This window comes from Balaenoptera acutorostrata, chromosome 2, assembly GCF_949987535.1.
Source record: "Balaenoptera acutorostrata chromosome 2, mBalAcu1.1, whole genome shotgun sequence".
Lineage (NCBI taxonomy): Eukaryota > Metazoa > Chordata > Mammalia > Artiodactyla > Balaenopteridae > Balaenoptera > Balaenoptera acutorostrata.
Genome location: NC_080065.1, coordinates 60,360,755 through 60,378,135, shown reverse-complemented (window position 1 = coordinate 60,378,135; position 17,381 = coordinate 60,360,755). Strand labels below are relative to the sequence as shown.

Genomic DNA, 17,381 nt, shown 5'->3' with positions numbered 1-17,381 from the left:
GCACTTGCAGCAACTTTTTCCCAGATCATGCCATTAAAATGAGTAGACACAATGACATGAAGATAACATTGAAAATAAGAGTATCTTCGTAGTACTGGGGAAAAACGCATTCAACCTTTGGAAAGCAAAAGAACTGTACCAAACCTTATACTAGAAAACAGTAAATGAAAACTGTTTATTTAAGATTAAAAAATTGTTTCATGATCCCAGAGACGTAGTCTCAGAGAAAGGCTGTCCTGAGAATTAGAGCACAGAAGTTTTACTTTTGCTTAGATAATGGGAATTATTTACAGATTCCATACTTGTGATTAGTTTTTTATTATGGTTTTAATATCTTATACGTATGGAGATATTTTTTAACAGTGCTATAGTAACAAATTAATGTTAAGACATTTAAATGTAAAGATACACAGAAACAGTAAGCCTACTACAAAATTTACAACAAGAATACCAAAATTCTTTAATATAAAAAAAATTTCAAGCATCTCTCATCAACTTCCTAATTTTTCAAAACACTGATACATAATTCTGGAAATATCATTTAAGAAAAAAATCAATAAATAGTTCAATTAAACCATACACTGCACTAGAAGGAAAAAAATCCCACAAAAATGTAAAAGCCAAAAGCAAATTTAAATGAATTTTACCTTAGAAAAGAGGATCTACAATTCTTCTACAACAGTTCTTGAGACTTCTGTACTAGTAAGTTCTATTGATTTTCTCAATAATTATAACTATAAATATTTTAAGCAAAAATTACTAATGAATAAGAAAATTTTGACTACAGAAATAAATAAATGAGCATATACCACAAATAATTTAAATTTGTCATTTAGCATATACTGAACTGAAAAAGGCTGGAGTTCTAGTACTTTTCATTTTGTTAGTTATTTGTGTCATATACTATTTCACTCTTTAAGAAAATAAATCATAAATCATTTAAGTAATTTAAAATTAAGATCTTTAGAAGTCAGTCAGACAGTTTACATGTGGAATCTTAAAAAATGGTACAAATGAACCTATTTACAAAACAGAAATTGAGTCACAGATGTAGAAAACAAACTTAGGGTTACCAAGGGGGATAGGGAGGGGGTAGGGATAAATTGGGAGATTGAGACTGACATATATACACTACTATATATAAAGTGTATAACTAATAAGAACCTACTGAATAGCACAGGGAACTCTACTCAATACTCTGTAATGACCTGTATGGGAAAAGAATCTAAAGAAAAAGGGATATATGTATATGTATAACTGAATCACTTTGCTGTACAGCAGAAACTAACAACATTGTAAGTCAACTATACTCCAATAAAAAAAAAACAGAAAGAAATAAAATTAAGATCTTTAGAAAATAAATGAAAACTGTTTCATTTAAGATAAAAAAATTATCTTAGAATCGTCCACAGATTCTTCTTAATATATTTTTCTGCCTAAGGAAGCTAATGTAATAACTAAGATAGGGTGGGAAAATAATGCTTACAAATTATTACTTGACACTAATGGTATAGCTCTGTGTGTTTATTTAGTCTATGAGATGGATACCATCCATGGTCATACACTTATAACTGGTAGACATAGGAGTCTAATGAACTGCCTTAAAAGTATACACTATTTCTATTACACTAAACTGATTCTTAGAAAAATAAATTCATTTATTATAAAACAAATTTTTCCTAAATCATTTTCCTGGGGTAGGGTTGGGGACATAGAAAGCAAAATCTTTGTCTTAAGTCATATAATATTTCAATTTTAGAAAAAATGTCATAGGCCACTAATCCATATTATTTACAGTTAATAAAATATATAGTCTTCATTTAACTCTTCATTATATACTCTTACAGGAGTAATATGCATATTCTAGAAGAAAGAAACTCCAGAAATTAAATCAATAAGCAAACATTTATTCAGCACTTGTAATAAGCTGGATTTTATAACTGGAAACTACAAATACAATAAAAGCCTGGAAGGAGAGAGATGAACTAGGAAATTCCTAAGATTTTTTTATGTTATTCAATTCAACAATTCAGTATGTGGCTAGGTATTTTGATGAACTTGATTCCAAAGCATTTGAGATGTACGGGAGTTTGTATTTCCCAATAAATAATAATTCCCAAATGATAATTTTACCTGAAATCACAATTTTGTCCTGGTTGCTGACAGGACAACTCTACTAGAATCTCACTGGTGAATGTGTAGATTCTGTTTTACAAATAATAATACCTGCTGTGCACCTTATCAGCAAGTAACAACACCAACACAAAAGCCTCTAGCCCACTGGGATGTAAGGTTAAAATAAAGCTAGGCTTTTTATTAGAGCCTTTTCCTTTTTATGCTTCAACTTTTTATTTCTCTACTGGCTCTTAACCTTCCCCATCAAATTCCTACATTAAATCTTAAACAACTATACCACTCTCTTGATTCTGAGCTTACTACCTGTGCTAAAACAAGACTCCAGAAAAACCTACTACCTTTACAGTTTCTCCACCGTTTCATCCTTGACTTACGGTGGGGTGGTGTCAGACCAAGGGAAGGATGACATGTGGGGAGGCGAAACAGACACTTCAACTCCCAGCAGCAGTGTAACTTCATGGAGTTTTAAGACAAACTGCCCAGGTCTTTAAGTCTTCTGTGCCACGATGAGCCAAAATAACATCAGGAAAAAAGGCGTGTCAGAGATCTGGGGCTCTTGTCTCAGTTCTTCTCTGCACAAAGAACTGCCTGGGCAATCCTGTACAAATCATTTACACTCATTTGGTTCATTTCCTCATTTATAAAGCAACTAAAGACCATGCTCCTTTTCAGCTTCTAGATGCAAAACATTTAGTAAATAATGAGTCTGGTCATATTCTACATACAAAAGCCAGCCTTACTTCTTTTCTTTATACTTGCTACTGAAATTCTCCAAGTCTTCAGGGAAACTTGTATTCAACTCAATTGTTCAAGTGTAGTTCTGGGACTACTAAATTACCTGAGTGAGAGCTTCATGTCATTTGATTCTTTCAGCAAATACTTGGGCTCCTGTGAAAGGGCACAGCACTGCACCAGGTTTAGGTCATTTCTTACCAAAGTCATTCAGTAGTAAGAACAATCTTTAGCTGAAAATGTTATGTACAAAAATTTTCATCACAACTTGGGTTTCTACCCAACAGAAGTCTTTACCCATTATCCCCTCAAAACTGTGTAACAGAAAACTGTATAAAACATTATTGAACTAAAAATCCAATGGAGCATTCTAATTCCTACTCTGGAGCACCTGTGGTTTCAATGATTCACTGTTTAATGCTCTTTTCCTAAATTAAGTCTCCTAATATTTTCTAATAAGGTTTGACAAGCAGCATTTTATGAGCTGAAACATATATCAGGACTCTTTAGTCCATGTCCATATATACTGCCAACTAAACTTTACTGCAAAAGAATTAACCCAAGTACTTTATTTTACCTTTCTAAACAATCAGCAGCAATAACTCTGAAAACATATCATTTATACTGAAGTCTGGTAAAATTTACATATGAAGTTTAAATATCTTCACTTTCCTTGTGCTTTCCTTCTGCCCTGATGCTCATCAAGGTGACATATTACACTCTGATCCACCATTACAAAGAGTTATAATCCAGATCTAGAAGTTTAAAATCATCCTTTTAATATAAGAATCAGTGCCTCTGATCTATTTATTTGACTTATCTGCCCACTTCAAACATGGAATTTCAGATTTTTCCAAGCACTCCATGGGAGGCACTCTTATACAGAGCTTAAGAGTACAAACCCTGGAGTTCCTTGGCTTGACTTTGAGTTCTTGCTCTGCCACTTATTAGTCATGGAAAGAATAATTAACCTATGATCTATAAAATGATATAATTAATAGTACTTCTATCTCATGGGGCTGTTATGAGGAGAAAATGGCAAAGTTCCATTAAAAAAAAAAAACTCTTTGTCTAAAAAGATGACAACTAAAAGCAGTATAAAACCCTAGACTGGATCCTGTACTGGAGGAAAAATGTTATAAAGGATGTTACTGGGACAAGTGACAAAATTTTAATACAGATTGTAAAAAACTAAATTTCCTGAATTTGATAACTGTATGTGCTTTCAGAACAGAATATCCTGGCTCTTAAGATATACAGACTCAGGTTAAGGGGCAGAGGGGCAAGATGTATGCAACCTACTCTCAGATGATCAAAAAAATAATTACGTGTGTGTGGGGTGGGTGGGAAGAATGTGGCAAAACGTTAAAAAATTGGTGGATCCAGGTAAGGGGTATATGGGAGTTCTCCCAATTATTCTCACAACTTTTCTCTAAGTTTCAAATTATTTAAAAATATCTTTAAAAACCAGCTTTGACTCCATTTACCCTCCACTACTGCTCAATTTCTCAATTTCCCTTCCATTCACAGAAACATCTTGAAAGTTATGTACAGTCACCATGTCCCCCTCTTCACTCCACTCCTCAGAGACTGAGATTTCCTTGTTGCCAAACCCAATGATTTCTTCTTGGCCTCATCTTAATTTCTCCACAGTGCTGAAAACGGGCAACAATTCCTTCACCTGTTAGCCTGTGGCATCACATCTCCCTTGGTTTTCCTTTTACTTCACTGGCTGCTCTTTGTCGGTCTCCTTTGCTGGCTCTCCCAACCCTAAATATCCCAGGCACCTTTCTCCTATCTACATAATCTCATCCAGTTTGTGCCACTGAATAGCTCTCTGAATTTCAGACTCAAGTAACCAACACCTTATAAGACATATCCACTTGTTTGTTAAATGGGTATCTCAAACTTTGCTGACTAAAACAGAACTCTTTCCCATCCCAAATCTGCTCCTCCTCCAGCTGCCTATTATCACTAAATGCAGTTATTACTGTTCATCCAGTTGTTCAGGCCAAAATACCAAGGACTCATCCTTGATTTCCCTTATATTCCACATTTAAACCATCAGTCAGTACTGTCAAAATATGTCCTTAATATATACCTTCAAAATATACTCTGAATCTGACCATTTCTCACCTTCTCCACTGTCTACCCCAGTCCAGATACCATTTTCTACAAAAGCATGGTCTACTACATTTGGTTTCCCAGCCTGCTCTTTTGTTCACTTACAGCCCCATACTGAGACAAAGCAGTAAAAATGATCAAGTTAGAATTGGAATTAAATCATGTCTTCTCTCCATCAAAACCAATGGTTTCTCATCACACTTAAAAATAAAACCTCATATTCTTACCATAGCATACAAAATTGTTCCTAATGTGGGGTCCTCCCTACTAGCAGACTCTGCCCCCCTTTTCCACTATGTTCCACACTAGTTTTCTTGCAGTTCCCTGATGTTGTTATGCTTTTTCCTACTTAAGAGTCTCACTTTTGCTTGTTCTTTCTTCAAATATTCATATTGCTCACTCCTTCTCATTCAGATTGCTGGCCAAATACGACCTTTAAGAAAGGCAATGTTCTCTTCCCTCTCTCTCCACCCCATTACTATTTCTTCTCATTGCTTCAGTCAGTACCTATTTTTTTCCCCTTTCTCTTCATTAAAAGTATCTTTAAATGAAAAATTGATGTTACTGCTTCTCATCGTACAAAAAAAGTAAACAATACAGATGAAATTCAAGTACCTCTCCTAATCCTGGTCTCCTCCCCAAAGGTACTCTAATATGCATTTGATGTGTATCCTTACAGAGCTGTTTTTTGCTCATTTAAATCGTATGTTTCTGTCGAAATAAAAAGAATTTTATTTCTGTTCTATAAAAACTCATCCAAAATATGCCTTAGCTTTCCTACTCATTGTATATATAGCTCTATTTCATTATAATTTTATACCATTACAAGCAATTCATTCATTCAACAAATATTTACTGAGTACCTATATTCTAGGCACTGTTCTAGTTATTGCAAATAGAGCAATAAATAAAACAAAGATTTTGCCCTCTTAGAGCTTATTCATGTGAGAGAAGAAAGATAATAAACAGAATATTTAGTGCTAACTTCCCTGCAAAGGCCCAGACGGTAAATATTCTGGACTTTGCAGACCACGTTCAGGCCAAACAGTAAGAATACGTCTGTTGTATGTTCTTTGTTTTTGTTTTACAACCCTTAAAAAAATGTAAAAACCATTCTTAGCTCATAGGCTGTACAAAAACAGGCCACAGAGCAATGGAGCTCTAGCTTGCTGATCCCTGATATAGTGTGTTAGGAGGTGGTGTGTGCTATGCGCAAAGTAAAAAAGAATCCAGGGTAAGGGGGATGGGGGGTTAGGATGCAGTATTAAACAGAGTGTTTAGAGAATGTGAGATCTGAGCAAAGACCTGGAGGTAAGGCCAGTGAGCAAGGAGGGAAAGTGGTAGTAGGAAATGAGGTCAGGGAAGTAAGGAGAAAGGGGAGTGGGCTGGGCAGACTATGTAGAGCCTTGTAGTCTACTGTAAGGACTAGATTTTCTGAGTGAAAGGGGGAACCATTGCAGCGCTTTGAATAGAGGAGTGACAGGGACTATCTTAATTTGTGAAAGGTTTGCTCTGGCTACTATACTGAGGGAAGACTACTGGGAGGAGGGTAGGGTGGAATAGGGAGACCAGGTAATAACCTATTTAAGTAATCCAAAGAGATACGATGGTCGTGGCTTGGACCAGGGTGGTGGCAGTGGAAAAGGTGAAGCATGGTAAGATTCTGGATATATTTTGATGATATAGAAAAAAACTGGTCGCCCTGAAGGAATGGATCTAAAGTGTCAAAGAAAAAGCAAAGTCAAGAACAACTCCAATATTTAGCCTGAGGTACTGCGAGGATGGAGTTGCCATTGACAAACCAAAATGGGGAAGTCTATGGGTAGAGTAGGTACTGGGGAGGAAGTTTAGGAGGTAAGTTTTGGACAAGCTAAGTTTGAGGCCTATTATTAGACATTTAGGTAGAGATGTTGAATAGGCAGTTGAACATGTAAGGAATTAGGGAGAGAGGCTAAAGATCTAAATTTGGGCATTGTTAGCATTTAGATGGTATTTAAAGCCATGAGACTGAATGAGATTACCAATGGACTGAGTATTTATGAAAAACAAAAAACAAGGATTGAGCTCTGGGGCTCTCCAACACTAAGAGGTCTGTGAGAAGAAAAGCAAAGGAGAATTACAAGGAGGCAGGCACTGAGGTAGGAGACAACCAAGGGTGTAAGGTATCCTGCAAAGCAAAGAAGAAAGTGTTTCAAGAATGAGAGAAATAGCTCTGTCAAATGTTGCTGATAGGTCACGTAAGATGAACAGAATCAAGGACATATGGCATTTGGCAACATGGAAGTTACTGGAGAAACTAAGGAGCTGTTTCAGCAGGAATAGTTCACTGGCCTGATCGGAGTGGGTTTAATAGAGTATGGGAGGAGAAACCTTGGCAATAGCAAATATAGACAACTCTTTCGGGGAATAATGCTGCAAAAGGAAACCAAAAATATGGGGAAACAGGTGGTGAAGAGTGGATCAATTTTTTTAAGATGGCAGAAATAATAGTGTCTGTTTGCTGACAGAAATAATCCAGTAAAGAAAAAAATTGATGTGGAAGGACAGAAGCTGAAGCAATTCCTTGAGCAGATGATAGAGGAGAAAGGATGGATCTAGTACAAAAGCATACAGAAGAACATAAAACAGTTCACCTAAGATAAAAAGCAGGAAGATAGCATGTACTGACACAGATGATGGTAGTTCATGGGGTGGTGGGAGTGTGTGGAAGTTTTCTGATTGCTTCAATTTTCTTAACAAAATAGGAAGCAAGGTCATGAACTGAAAATGAAGATGGGAAAAGTTATATTGGAGGTTTGAAGAAGATATGAAACAGTTATTGAGGAAAGTAGGAAAGTGAACAGACTAGGAAAATACAGTATAATCAACAGGCAGCATTAACAAGTAATGTGAGGTATGTGGTCATGTGTGGTTGTGTGTTTTCTTCCAGCCATACTAAGTTATATAGGGGCAGGCACAAAGAAAGCAGAGAGTTGGTTTTAACCAGGGTATGGTTCTACTAAACAAGCAAAGAGCAAGGGAGCTATCCAAAGGAGTGATTAACCATGGAATTTAAACTGAGTAAGAAAGGAAGTAAAAATATCAAGAGGGTGAATGGCAGGGACACAGTAATAGGATCAATGGACTGGTGATTCCATTGGGGTAAAAAGAAGGTTGGGGCTGAGATACTAGCTAGAAGGAATGAACTACTAAAAAAGGAAGTATGGTCAAAGAGTAGAAAACATGAAATGGTAACCACAGAGGGACTGTAGTTATTGACAATGCAAGAGGGTACCACTTTGGGAGTGAATGACTGAGATAAGATAGAATAGATGGGAAGAACACTGGAGGAAAGATCAGGTACACTCATTTTAATCTCAATATAAAGACTGAGATGGTATAGAGAGGCAATGAGCCTGGAGCTAAAATAATTGAGAAATGAGGAGGAATGACCTGAACAGTTAGCAGTTGATAGCAGTCATGAAGGGTAGTAGTCACATAATCTGATGACATAATCCAAAACAGGATTTTTAGGGAGAAGGGAGGGAGAACAGTAGCTAGATTGAGACTGGATTTTGTGGATGACGGACTGTAAATTCCAGCAGGCACAGTAGAAGAATATGAAGGGTTGTTACGGGGTTTCAAAAAAAGGAGACAAATATAGACCTTTTAATGATTTAGAATGCAGGAGATAAAAGGTGACCTGGGCTTCCCTGGTGGCGCAGTGGTTAAGAATCCACCTGCCAATGCAGGGGACATGGGTTCGAGCCCTGGTCCGGGAAGATCCCACATGCTGCAGAGCAACTAAGCCCATGTACCTCAACTACTGAGCCTGCGCTCTAAAGCCCGTGAGCCACAACTACTGAAGCCTGTACACCTAGAGCCCATGCTCTGCAACAAGAGAAGCCACCGCAATGAGAAGCCTGCACACCACAACAAGAGTAGCCCCCGCTGAGAAAGCCCGCACGCAGCAACAAAGACCCAATGCAACCAAAAATAAATAAATAAAATAAATAAATTAAAAAAAAAAAAAAAAGGTGACCTGGAAGTCTGGAGGTTCTGTGGCAACTGACAAAGACATCCTTGAATATACATTATTCCTGATATACCCCTATGTTTCTCTAAGAAATGGAAATTGCTTAGGTCGAAAATGTTTTTACTTTAAAATTAAAATGGCTATACTGATTTATTCAATGTTTGAGTTTCCCTACAATCTTATCAATACATACTAGTAAAACTTTATCACTTTTGCCAATATGATGGGTAAAAAAAAATTTCAGTTTTACTTTGCATTTCCCCATTGGTGGGGTAGAGCATTATTTCATGATTATTGGCTAGCTGTACTTCCTCTTCTGTGGATTTGCCCACTTAAAAAATTGGATTCTCTTCTTAGTTTATAGCACCTAAAAATAACCTATTTTTCTATTTCTCTGCTCTTAATGAATCACACAAATCAACGTTGCAAATTTCTCATTTCAAATCTTTCAATGGCTCATGCTAGGGCAACACAAGGCTCAGTAGGTACCTCTTCCTGAAATCCTTCTAGTATATACTTTAAGAGATTCTCTACTTAAAGCCCACCAATCAAATCTGGCCACACCTATTAGTTTCCATATTGTCTATGGCTGCGTTTGCACTACAATGGCTGAGTTGGTTTGGGCTACAAAGCAGAAAATATTTACTGGGTGTCTCTTCAGATTTATATCATAAGAGCTTTATCTACACTTCATTGCACTTTTTTGTTTACATATCTCTCTCTACAGTAGTATCTAAATCTCTTGAGGACAAGGGACAATGTCAGCACTGAAAATGCTTACTGAATGAATAAACGGAACAAGTCCTTCATAATTTGGCATGTTTCTCATCACTTTCCTATGCTATAAAATAAACTATATTTTTACTTCATTAAGTATTTTTCAAAAACATTATTTCTAATGGCAGCATAATGATCAATGTTTTATATTCATTTACTTACAATTTTGATGGATACCACCTATTCCTAATCATTTATTTGTATCTATTTTGTACACTCACAATCTGCTGAAGTATTTCTCCCCCCTAATTCCTTCCCTAGTAAAGACAAAAGCAATGGAATCTTGGCCTTTCTGGGATCAACCTTTTCATCTATGGTGGTTACTTTGGCACCTGAGGTTTCAGAGACCTCACCGATAATTATTTCACTAATGGCTTCAGAGTGCTTCAAAGTCAACTATAAAACGCGACTCAAAATTTTTGTTTTTGCTTTAGTTTTCAGTATAAAATTAATCTCACACACCTTGTTGGTAGTCTTCTCCTTAACTGGAACATCTCAATTATTTATTTATTTATTTGTAAATTAAGATTTTAGTTTACTTTGCCAGTGGTTTCACTAAACATATTTTTCAATATAGTTATTTATTGGGCCTTTGTCACTTCTCTTATACCCCAAATTTGATGGATTTGTTTTTTTCTCCTCTATTTGTGTTAAGGTCTTTAAAAGAGTGTTTCACCCACAAATGTTTGCTGCAATCATTTTAGAAACCAGCTTTATATATTCATTACATTCATTACATACATACATACATATTACATCTCATCCAGGTAAGGAGTTTTTTTTTTCCTTTTTAAAATATACTTGGATAGTTAAGCCTTACCTGTTTTAACTTTGTAATTTACTCATTCATTACTTCCAGCTCAGTTTCACTATCTTAATAATGTGATCTACGATCTACAGTTAACAGATTCACTGTTATAGTGAATTATAAGATTCCTTTAAAGATTCTGTATTCATTCAATGTATACATATTCATTATAAGATTCTGAATATGTATATCACATAAAACTTTACAAAGTTTTGAGTTTTGTAATGAGGCAGATCTAGATTCAGATCCAGCCTTGAACACTCTTGAGTCCTTGGGCAAAGTACTTACCTACCGATACTTCAGTTCTCCCATCCAGTAAAATGGAAGTAACTCTCATGTGTAAAGCGACATAGGGCTAGGATAATGAGCATAATGTACATAAAAGTAACAATGTATGTTAAAGGCCTGCAAATGATGCCTAGTATATTATACAGAAAAAAATGTTAATTCACTCTCTCTTCCCTCCCAACTCAAGCAAAAGGGCAATAAATGCTGTGCTCCTCAACTTAAGTCCATTATTAAATTCCCTTAAGTAAAAGCAGTTTGGCAATATGAACCATGAGCTCTGGATGTTCATACACTCTGACCCAACACTTTCACTTTGGGAAATCTATCTTAATGAAATAATCTAAAACACAGAAACGGTTTTATGTATAAGAATATTCACTGTAGTGTTTCTTACAACTGCAAAAAGAAACTTGCTAACTGTCCAACAGTAAAACGTTTACTTATGAGAAATTCACAAAAACATTATGTGGTCATTTGAAAAGATGCTGATGAAATAATTTAATAGCAAGAGAAAGCTTATGGTGCTACGTGAAAACAGCAGAATGCAAAATTGTTAATATTAAAGTCTCAACAGTGTAAAGATCAAATAAACTGAGAAAAAATATTGGAAGGAAATGTATCAAAGGGTTTATAGTAGTTACCTCATGGTCCTGATATTAGTGATTATTATTTTATGGTGTTTTCTATAGTTTTCTAAAATATCAATGATCATGACAATGATGATAATAATAGCAGTTATTATGTATGAAGTGTTTACTACATGCCAGACCAAGTTCTAAGAGCTTAGTATTAACTCATTTAATCCTCATAAGATTAATTCCTTAAAAGATGAGATAACTGAGGCATAGTGAGATGAAGTAATTTGTTCAAGGTTACACAGTTAATTATGGAAGGTGCCAAGACTTGAATCCAAGTAGTCTGGCTCCAGAGTTCCTGCTTCTGCTATACTACACTGAAAAGACTTGCTTTGTTTAAAAATTTTCACCATTAAAAAGGTACATGTCAATTCAAACCTTGTGGCCTTTCAGATATGAGATTTCTTTCAGCTTTCCATCAGTTCTGAATTCAAATATTTGCTTTGCCATCAGGTGCCATTCTGGAATAAGATGCAGCCACCATTCCTGTATACGTTCTATCTACTCCAGAAAATTCTAAGACAAATCTCCACCCCTATTTCCTGTTCCAATATCTCATTTAACCACTGAGACTCTGGAACTCTTAACATTCTTACTTATTACACCTACTGACAGTACTTCAAAGAATTCTTCTAGTAAGGAGGTCTTAGAGCAAGCAAGGGTGGCTTCTAGAAACTCTTTCCCACACTAACACCCATCCATGTAACTACAATTACAGTTTGTAGTTGTAATTGTAGTGGTAAATCTACAGTTACCACTTTTGCAAACATCTGTCTTCCACTGTAAAGTTCTCACCCTCTGCAACCCAGGAGATCCCTTACCTGCCAACACTCACCAGATAGCTACCATAGCACTGGCTGAATGGAACCAACTAAGAAAGATTTTCAACACCTGGGGAATTTAACTGTCTCTCATCCTCCTTTCTGAAGGTGACATTATTCTCCGCTGTTTTTAAAAACTTCATCAGTTAATCAATCACCTTGATTTTCTCAGCTTTCTCACCCTTTTGCTGGTAAACCAAATTGTTTTTTTTACGAACAAGGTCTTTTTGGCACCAATACATATTCAAATATCAATTCCAGGAAAAAATATTCATAATGTACACCCTGGGCAATAAAAATAACTTCCACTTACTGTGTTCTCCGCAGTTTACATTTGATAAATTTATTTCATTACGTATGTCACTTGGTTTGGTTTCCTTTATAACCAAATTCCTTTTCTTAAAAACAGTATCGGCAGAATCCAACATGGTTAACTGCAATTCTTCTAAACATAGTACATTTATATTTCAATGCAGTTCATTTACAGTATTTAGAAGAAGAGAGTTCATGAGATGGCTTTAACATTATATAAAGAAAAAAACTAGTCATAAAAACAATGAATACAATAACAAGTGTTGATAATGGAAAGATTTACAACCAGAATCATACATATTTTTACCAAAATCTTATCCTGCTCACAATATATAATGATAATAAGCTCGATTACTTTAAAATATTTTTATAGATATTTCAGTGGGAGGAATTTAGTAATTCCCTAAATATCTAGGCTGAAGATGTAACTACATCAAGGCCAATCTGGTGAGGGCCCCTTTTAGGAAAAAGAAAATGGAGCACTAATAGTTCATTAGGCTCCTATTAAATTAGGTGAAGTAAAAACCATACTCCAAACTGTTACACATTTATGCGTTGCATATGCTGAGGAGTAAAGAAGAAATCTGCACCTTCAAGCTAATATTTCTCTTTTGCAGTTGCAAGTTTTCAACTTGGCGGAGTCATTCTCTAAGAAGAATGGGGTGCAGGAGGGAGTGAAAACAGAATCGTTTTCAAAAGACGGAATCCTCCCCTGCTTCATTAGGCATAACTTATTTACCATTCTAATATGAAAATTTAATAAAACAGAGAAACTTAAAATCCAAAAGTAATTTGTTATCCTAATAATGAGCATGTCAGGACAGCCATTTTACAACCTTACAGTTTCAAATACCTATTCCACGATACAATTTGTATTTTAAAAACATCTTTCCTTTAGATTAAAAAAAAATGAAAAGCACCATTTATGCACTCATCATTGAAGTCATGAGCTTCAACGCAGGATCGTTACTGAGCTTCTTAATACAACTGTCAAAATCAATTTGTGGATAGTCTCCAACTTTAAATTTCTACATTTTTATCTGCTGAAGAACCGAACTGATTAGCGATTGCTAAGATAACGGACTTAAACTGTAAGCAATCCTTGCAAAATCCAGTTGATTTTTAAAATCAGGAAACAAATAACAGGCGATTGTTTTTGAAGGATGAAAGCCATGCCCAAAACAGGTTGATTGTGGCGTGGGTCCGCTTCTCAGCAGTTCCCTGTGGCGCGTTCGCGTGAGAGAAGTACAAAAGGGCAAAAGCGCAAAAAACACAAACCCACGCAAAACCCGGACAGTTACAAACATTAAAATTATGTACACATGTCGTGAAACCATGAGTCCCCAAGTGGAAAGAACCGCCTGGAGAAAGCGATCAGCCAGCGGAGTGTGGTGGCGATGGTGTGTGTGGACCAGGGACACCCGGGCAGAGGGGGCCGGGCGGGGACAAAGACCGGGCATCCGGGGCAGCGCCCGACAGTGCCCAGAACCCTCGGGAAGCAGGTGTCCCAGGGCAGCGACTGCGGTACCCAGGGCCCTGAAACGCCGCGGTTTAATGGTCGGGGGCAAAGGCTCCCCGAGGAACACACCCTCTTCCCACCGCCCCTAACGGGCTTCAGGCCCTAACCTCGGACACCTGAAGAGCCGCCGCCAGCCCCCTGCCCGGATCCCCAGGGACGCCCGGGCGGGCAGCTGTTGGGCTTAGAACCGCGCCGCCGCCGCCGCCGCCGGGCTCCAAACGGCCGGGCGGGCACCGAGAAGGCGGCAGCGGGTCCGGCGCCTCTCCCCGCGGCCCGTCAGGCAGCTTCCGAACAGCTTGCCTCCGTTCCCGCCCTCCAGTCCGGGGCCGCGCACCCTCACGCCACCTACCCGGTCCCACACCATCCCAGAGGCCTCCGGCGCTCGGGCCCTCTGCCGAAACGGCGTTGCCTCCCCTCCGGGGCCTGAAATGGCTGCGGAACAAAGAAAATCTGGGCTCCAGCGAGCGCCGGTCTGATTGGGCGTGGGCGGGGCCTGCCACGGGAACGTTCGGCGGCTGTCGCCTTGGCAACGGCGGCGGGGCTGGGAAAACCGCGGCCCGGGCCTGCGGGGCCTATGGGTCTACGCCCGGCGGCGCGTGGCAGCGGTTTCTAAGCCCGCGCTGCAACCTCGGGCTTCGGCCCGCCGCCAGGCTTCCGCTCGCGCCCCCTGCGGCCGGCGCGCGGGCCCGAGCCTCTGGCTCACTGGAGGAGCCCGCACGGACGCTGCTCTGCGCTGTGAGGCCTCGACCAAAATGGCCTGTACGTTTGGCTGACTCCGAGCACGACGACCCTACCCCAGCCCAACTTCCATACCTCAGGACCACCTCCAAAGTGACAGCCCTTCCCGGGGAGCCTATTAAACACCGAACGTGCCGCATATTCCACAATAATACAGTTCCATCGCCGCTGGTAAAAAGTAGAAATGGCTTCAGTGGATAGATTCGGTGGACGGTCCTCCGCTAATATTGCAGGATAGCTTTTGAGGTATGCTGTATCTAACACATCAACTGCTTTGTAGGTGAAATTAAATGCCTTCTAAAATTAGGTTTTACGTCTCCAGGCGTGTATTCATATAAAACTAGGTTCTTGCTCTTAGAAATAACAAGTCCTCCTCTCCGTAACCGGCCATCACGAGAAATTAAAATGTCTTCTATTTTCCGAACAGAAAATAATTCAAAATGGGAGAGGTAGACTTTTTATATACTCAATTATAATAATGGTAGTGAATAGATAAAAAGCAGTGCCCTTACCTCACGGTATTCTTCTATATAAATTTACTATATGTGAATATTTTATATTTGCATAGCTAGATCATTATTTCCTAAGGTGATGATGCCGCTGATGATATGCTTCCTCACATGGTCAATGTGTCAAAAGGCCAACAGTTTTGACTATCCTACTTGCAAGTGCTGTATATATTATGTTTTGAAAATGTGTAGTGATTGTTGCCTTCCAGGCATATTCTAGATAAAATTAGAGTACCAATACTAGGAAGTGTTTTTATACTGAGACATCTTATTTGTTAATAATTTTCGTTTGCAACAACAATCATTTTACGAAAGAACAAGTTTATTTAACTTAAATTTTGAGTATAAAAGGACCATTTCTCCAGGACATGGAAGCAACCTAAGTGTCCATCGACAGATGAATGGATAAAGAAGATGTGGCACATATATACAATGGAATATTGCTCAGCCATAAAAAGAAACGAAATTGAGTTATTTGTAGTGAGGTGGATGGACCTAGAGTCTGTCATACAGAGTGAAGTAAGTCAGAAAGAGAAAAACAAATACCGTATGCTAACACATATATATGGAATCTAAAAAAAAAAAAAAAACTGTTCTGAAGAACCTAGGTGCAGGACAGGAATAAAGACGCATACATAAAGAATGGACTTGAGGACCCGGGGAGGGGGAAGGGTAAGCTGGGACGAAGTGAGGGAGTGGCATGGACGTATACACACTACCAAATGTAAAATAGATAGCTAGTGGGAAGCAGCCGCATAGCACAGGGAGATCAGCTTGGTGCTTGGTGACCACCTAAAGGGGTGGGATAGGGAGGGTGGGATAGGGAGGGTGGGAGGGAGATGCAAGAGGGAGGAGATGATTCACTTTGTTATAAAGCAGAAACCAACACACCATTGTAAAGCAGTTATACTCTAATAAACACGTTAAAAAAAAAAAAAGGACCATTTCTGTCATTAGGAAATTGAACATGGCAAGAAAAAAAATTTAACTAAAATATTCGTAATTATGATTTTAACATTTTCTGATGGTAATTCGATAGCAGTTGAATACAATAGCATACAGCAAAAAGAGGCCCCCAAAATAGGAATAGATTACCAAGAAAAAAATCTTAATGTAAACCTTCCTAAATGGTAGTTCAGTGTATCTGCAGGGATATGTGTCCAAATAACAAACAGGGTTTATTTCTGCATTTGAAAATTTCCATCATGGAATAGGGAGCCTTGTTCTGTACAGATGAGCGTGGATGTGGTATCTGTATTCTACTTTGCTAAAGAAAAATAACAGGAATACTTTTCAAATGTGTAGGAATAGCGAATAATGACCGATGTAAAGAACTATTGATTAAGTAATTAGTAAGGAATTCACCTGATTAATAGTTTGGAAATAATTGAAATGGATTGGAAAGAAGTGAAGTATTATGTAGTGTATGCGAGAGGATTTATTGGCCAAAATTTTTTGAAAGAAAAAATATTGATTACCAGTATTTTGAAATTAAGACTAGGCAAATTAAATATCCATTCTTTTATAAAATTTAAATGAAAGTGGATTAAAATTTTAATATAAAATAGTTCTGCAATGAATAAAGAGTTACTTAGACATGTAGCCTTTTTATCTTTATCCTTTAGGTTAAATTAAAAATACATGTTTTAAACAGTAAATCTTCTTATCATTAGCAAGGATTTATTAACACAGCTTATTTTAGTTTACATTTCCTGTTATTTGTTTTCTCTTGGCACAGTTAGTGCATGAAGTAGCAGCTACCCAGTAGTGTTTTCTCTTTATACCCAAATACAGTCCTGCAATGCTCATGTGATAAAACTTTGAAGAATTGTCAGTACTTTTTAATGACATATACTGAAATTAAAAACAGTAAATAAACTTTGAGTTTAACCTCAGAACCTATTACAGATATCTTATATTTTAAATTTCTGTATTAAAATTTATTTCTTAGGTAAAACTATTGACCA

General features: G+C 37.6%; 1 protein-coding gene across 1 annotated transcript in view; it reads right to left on the bottom strand.

Annotated features, from left to right (window-relative positions):
- The window catches only part of TNPO1 (transportin 1), a 92,782-nt gene extending 78,094 nt beyond the window's left edge, over positions 1–14,688 (bottom strand). The window contains exon 1 of the mRNA XM_057539776.1: positions 14,517–14,688. Within this exon, the coding sequence (XP_057395759.1) occupies positions 14,517–14,531 (15 nt within the window). The 5' untranslated portion in view covers positions 14,532–14,688. The remainder of the gene's footprint in view (positions 1–14,516) is intronic.
- Positions 14,689–17,381: the final 2,693 nt, after the last annotated feature.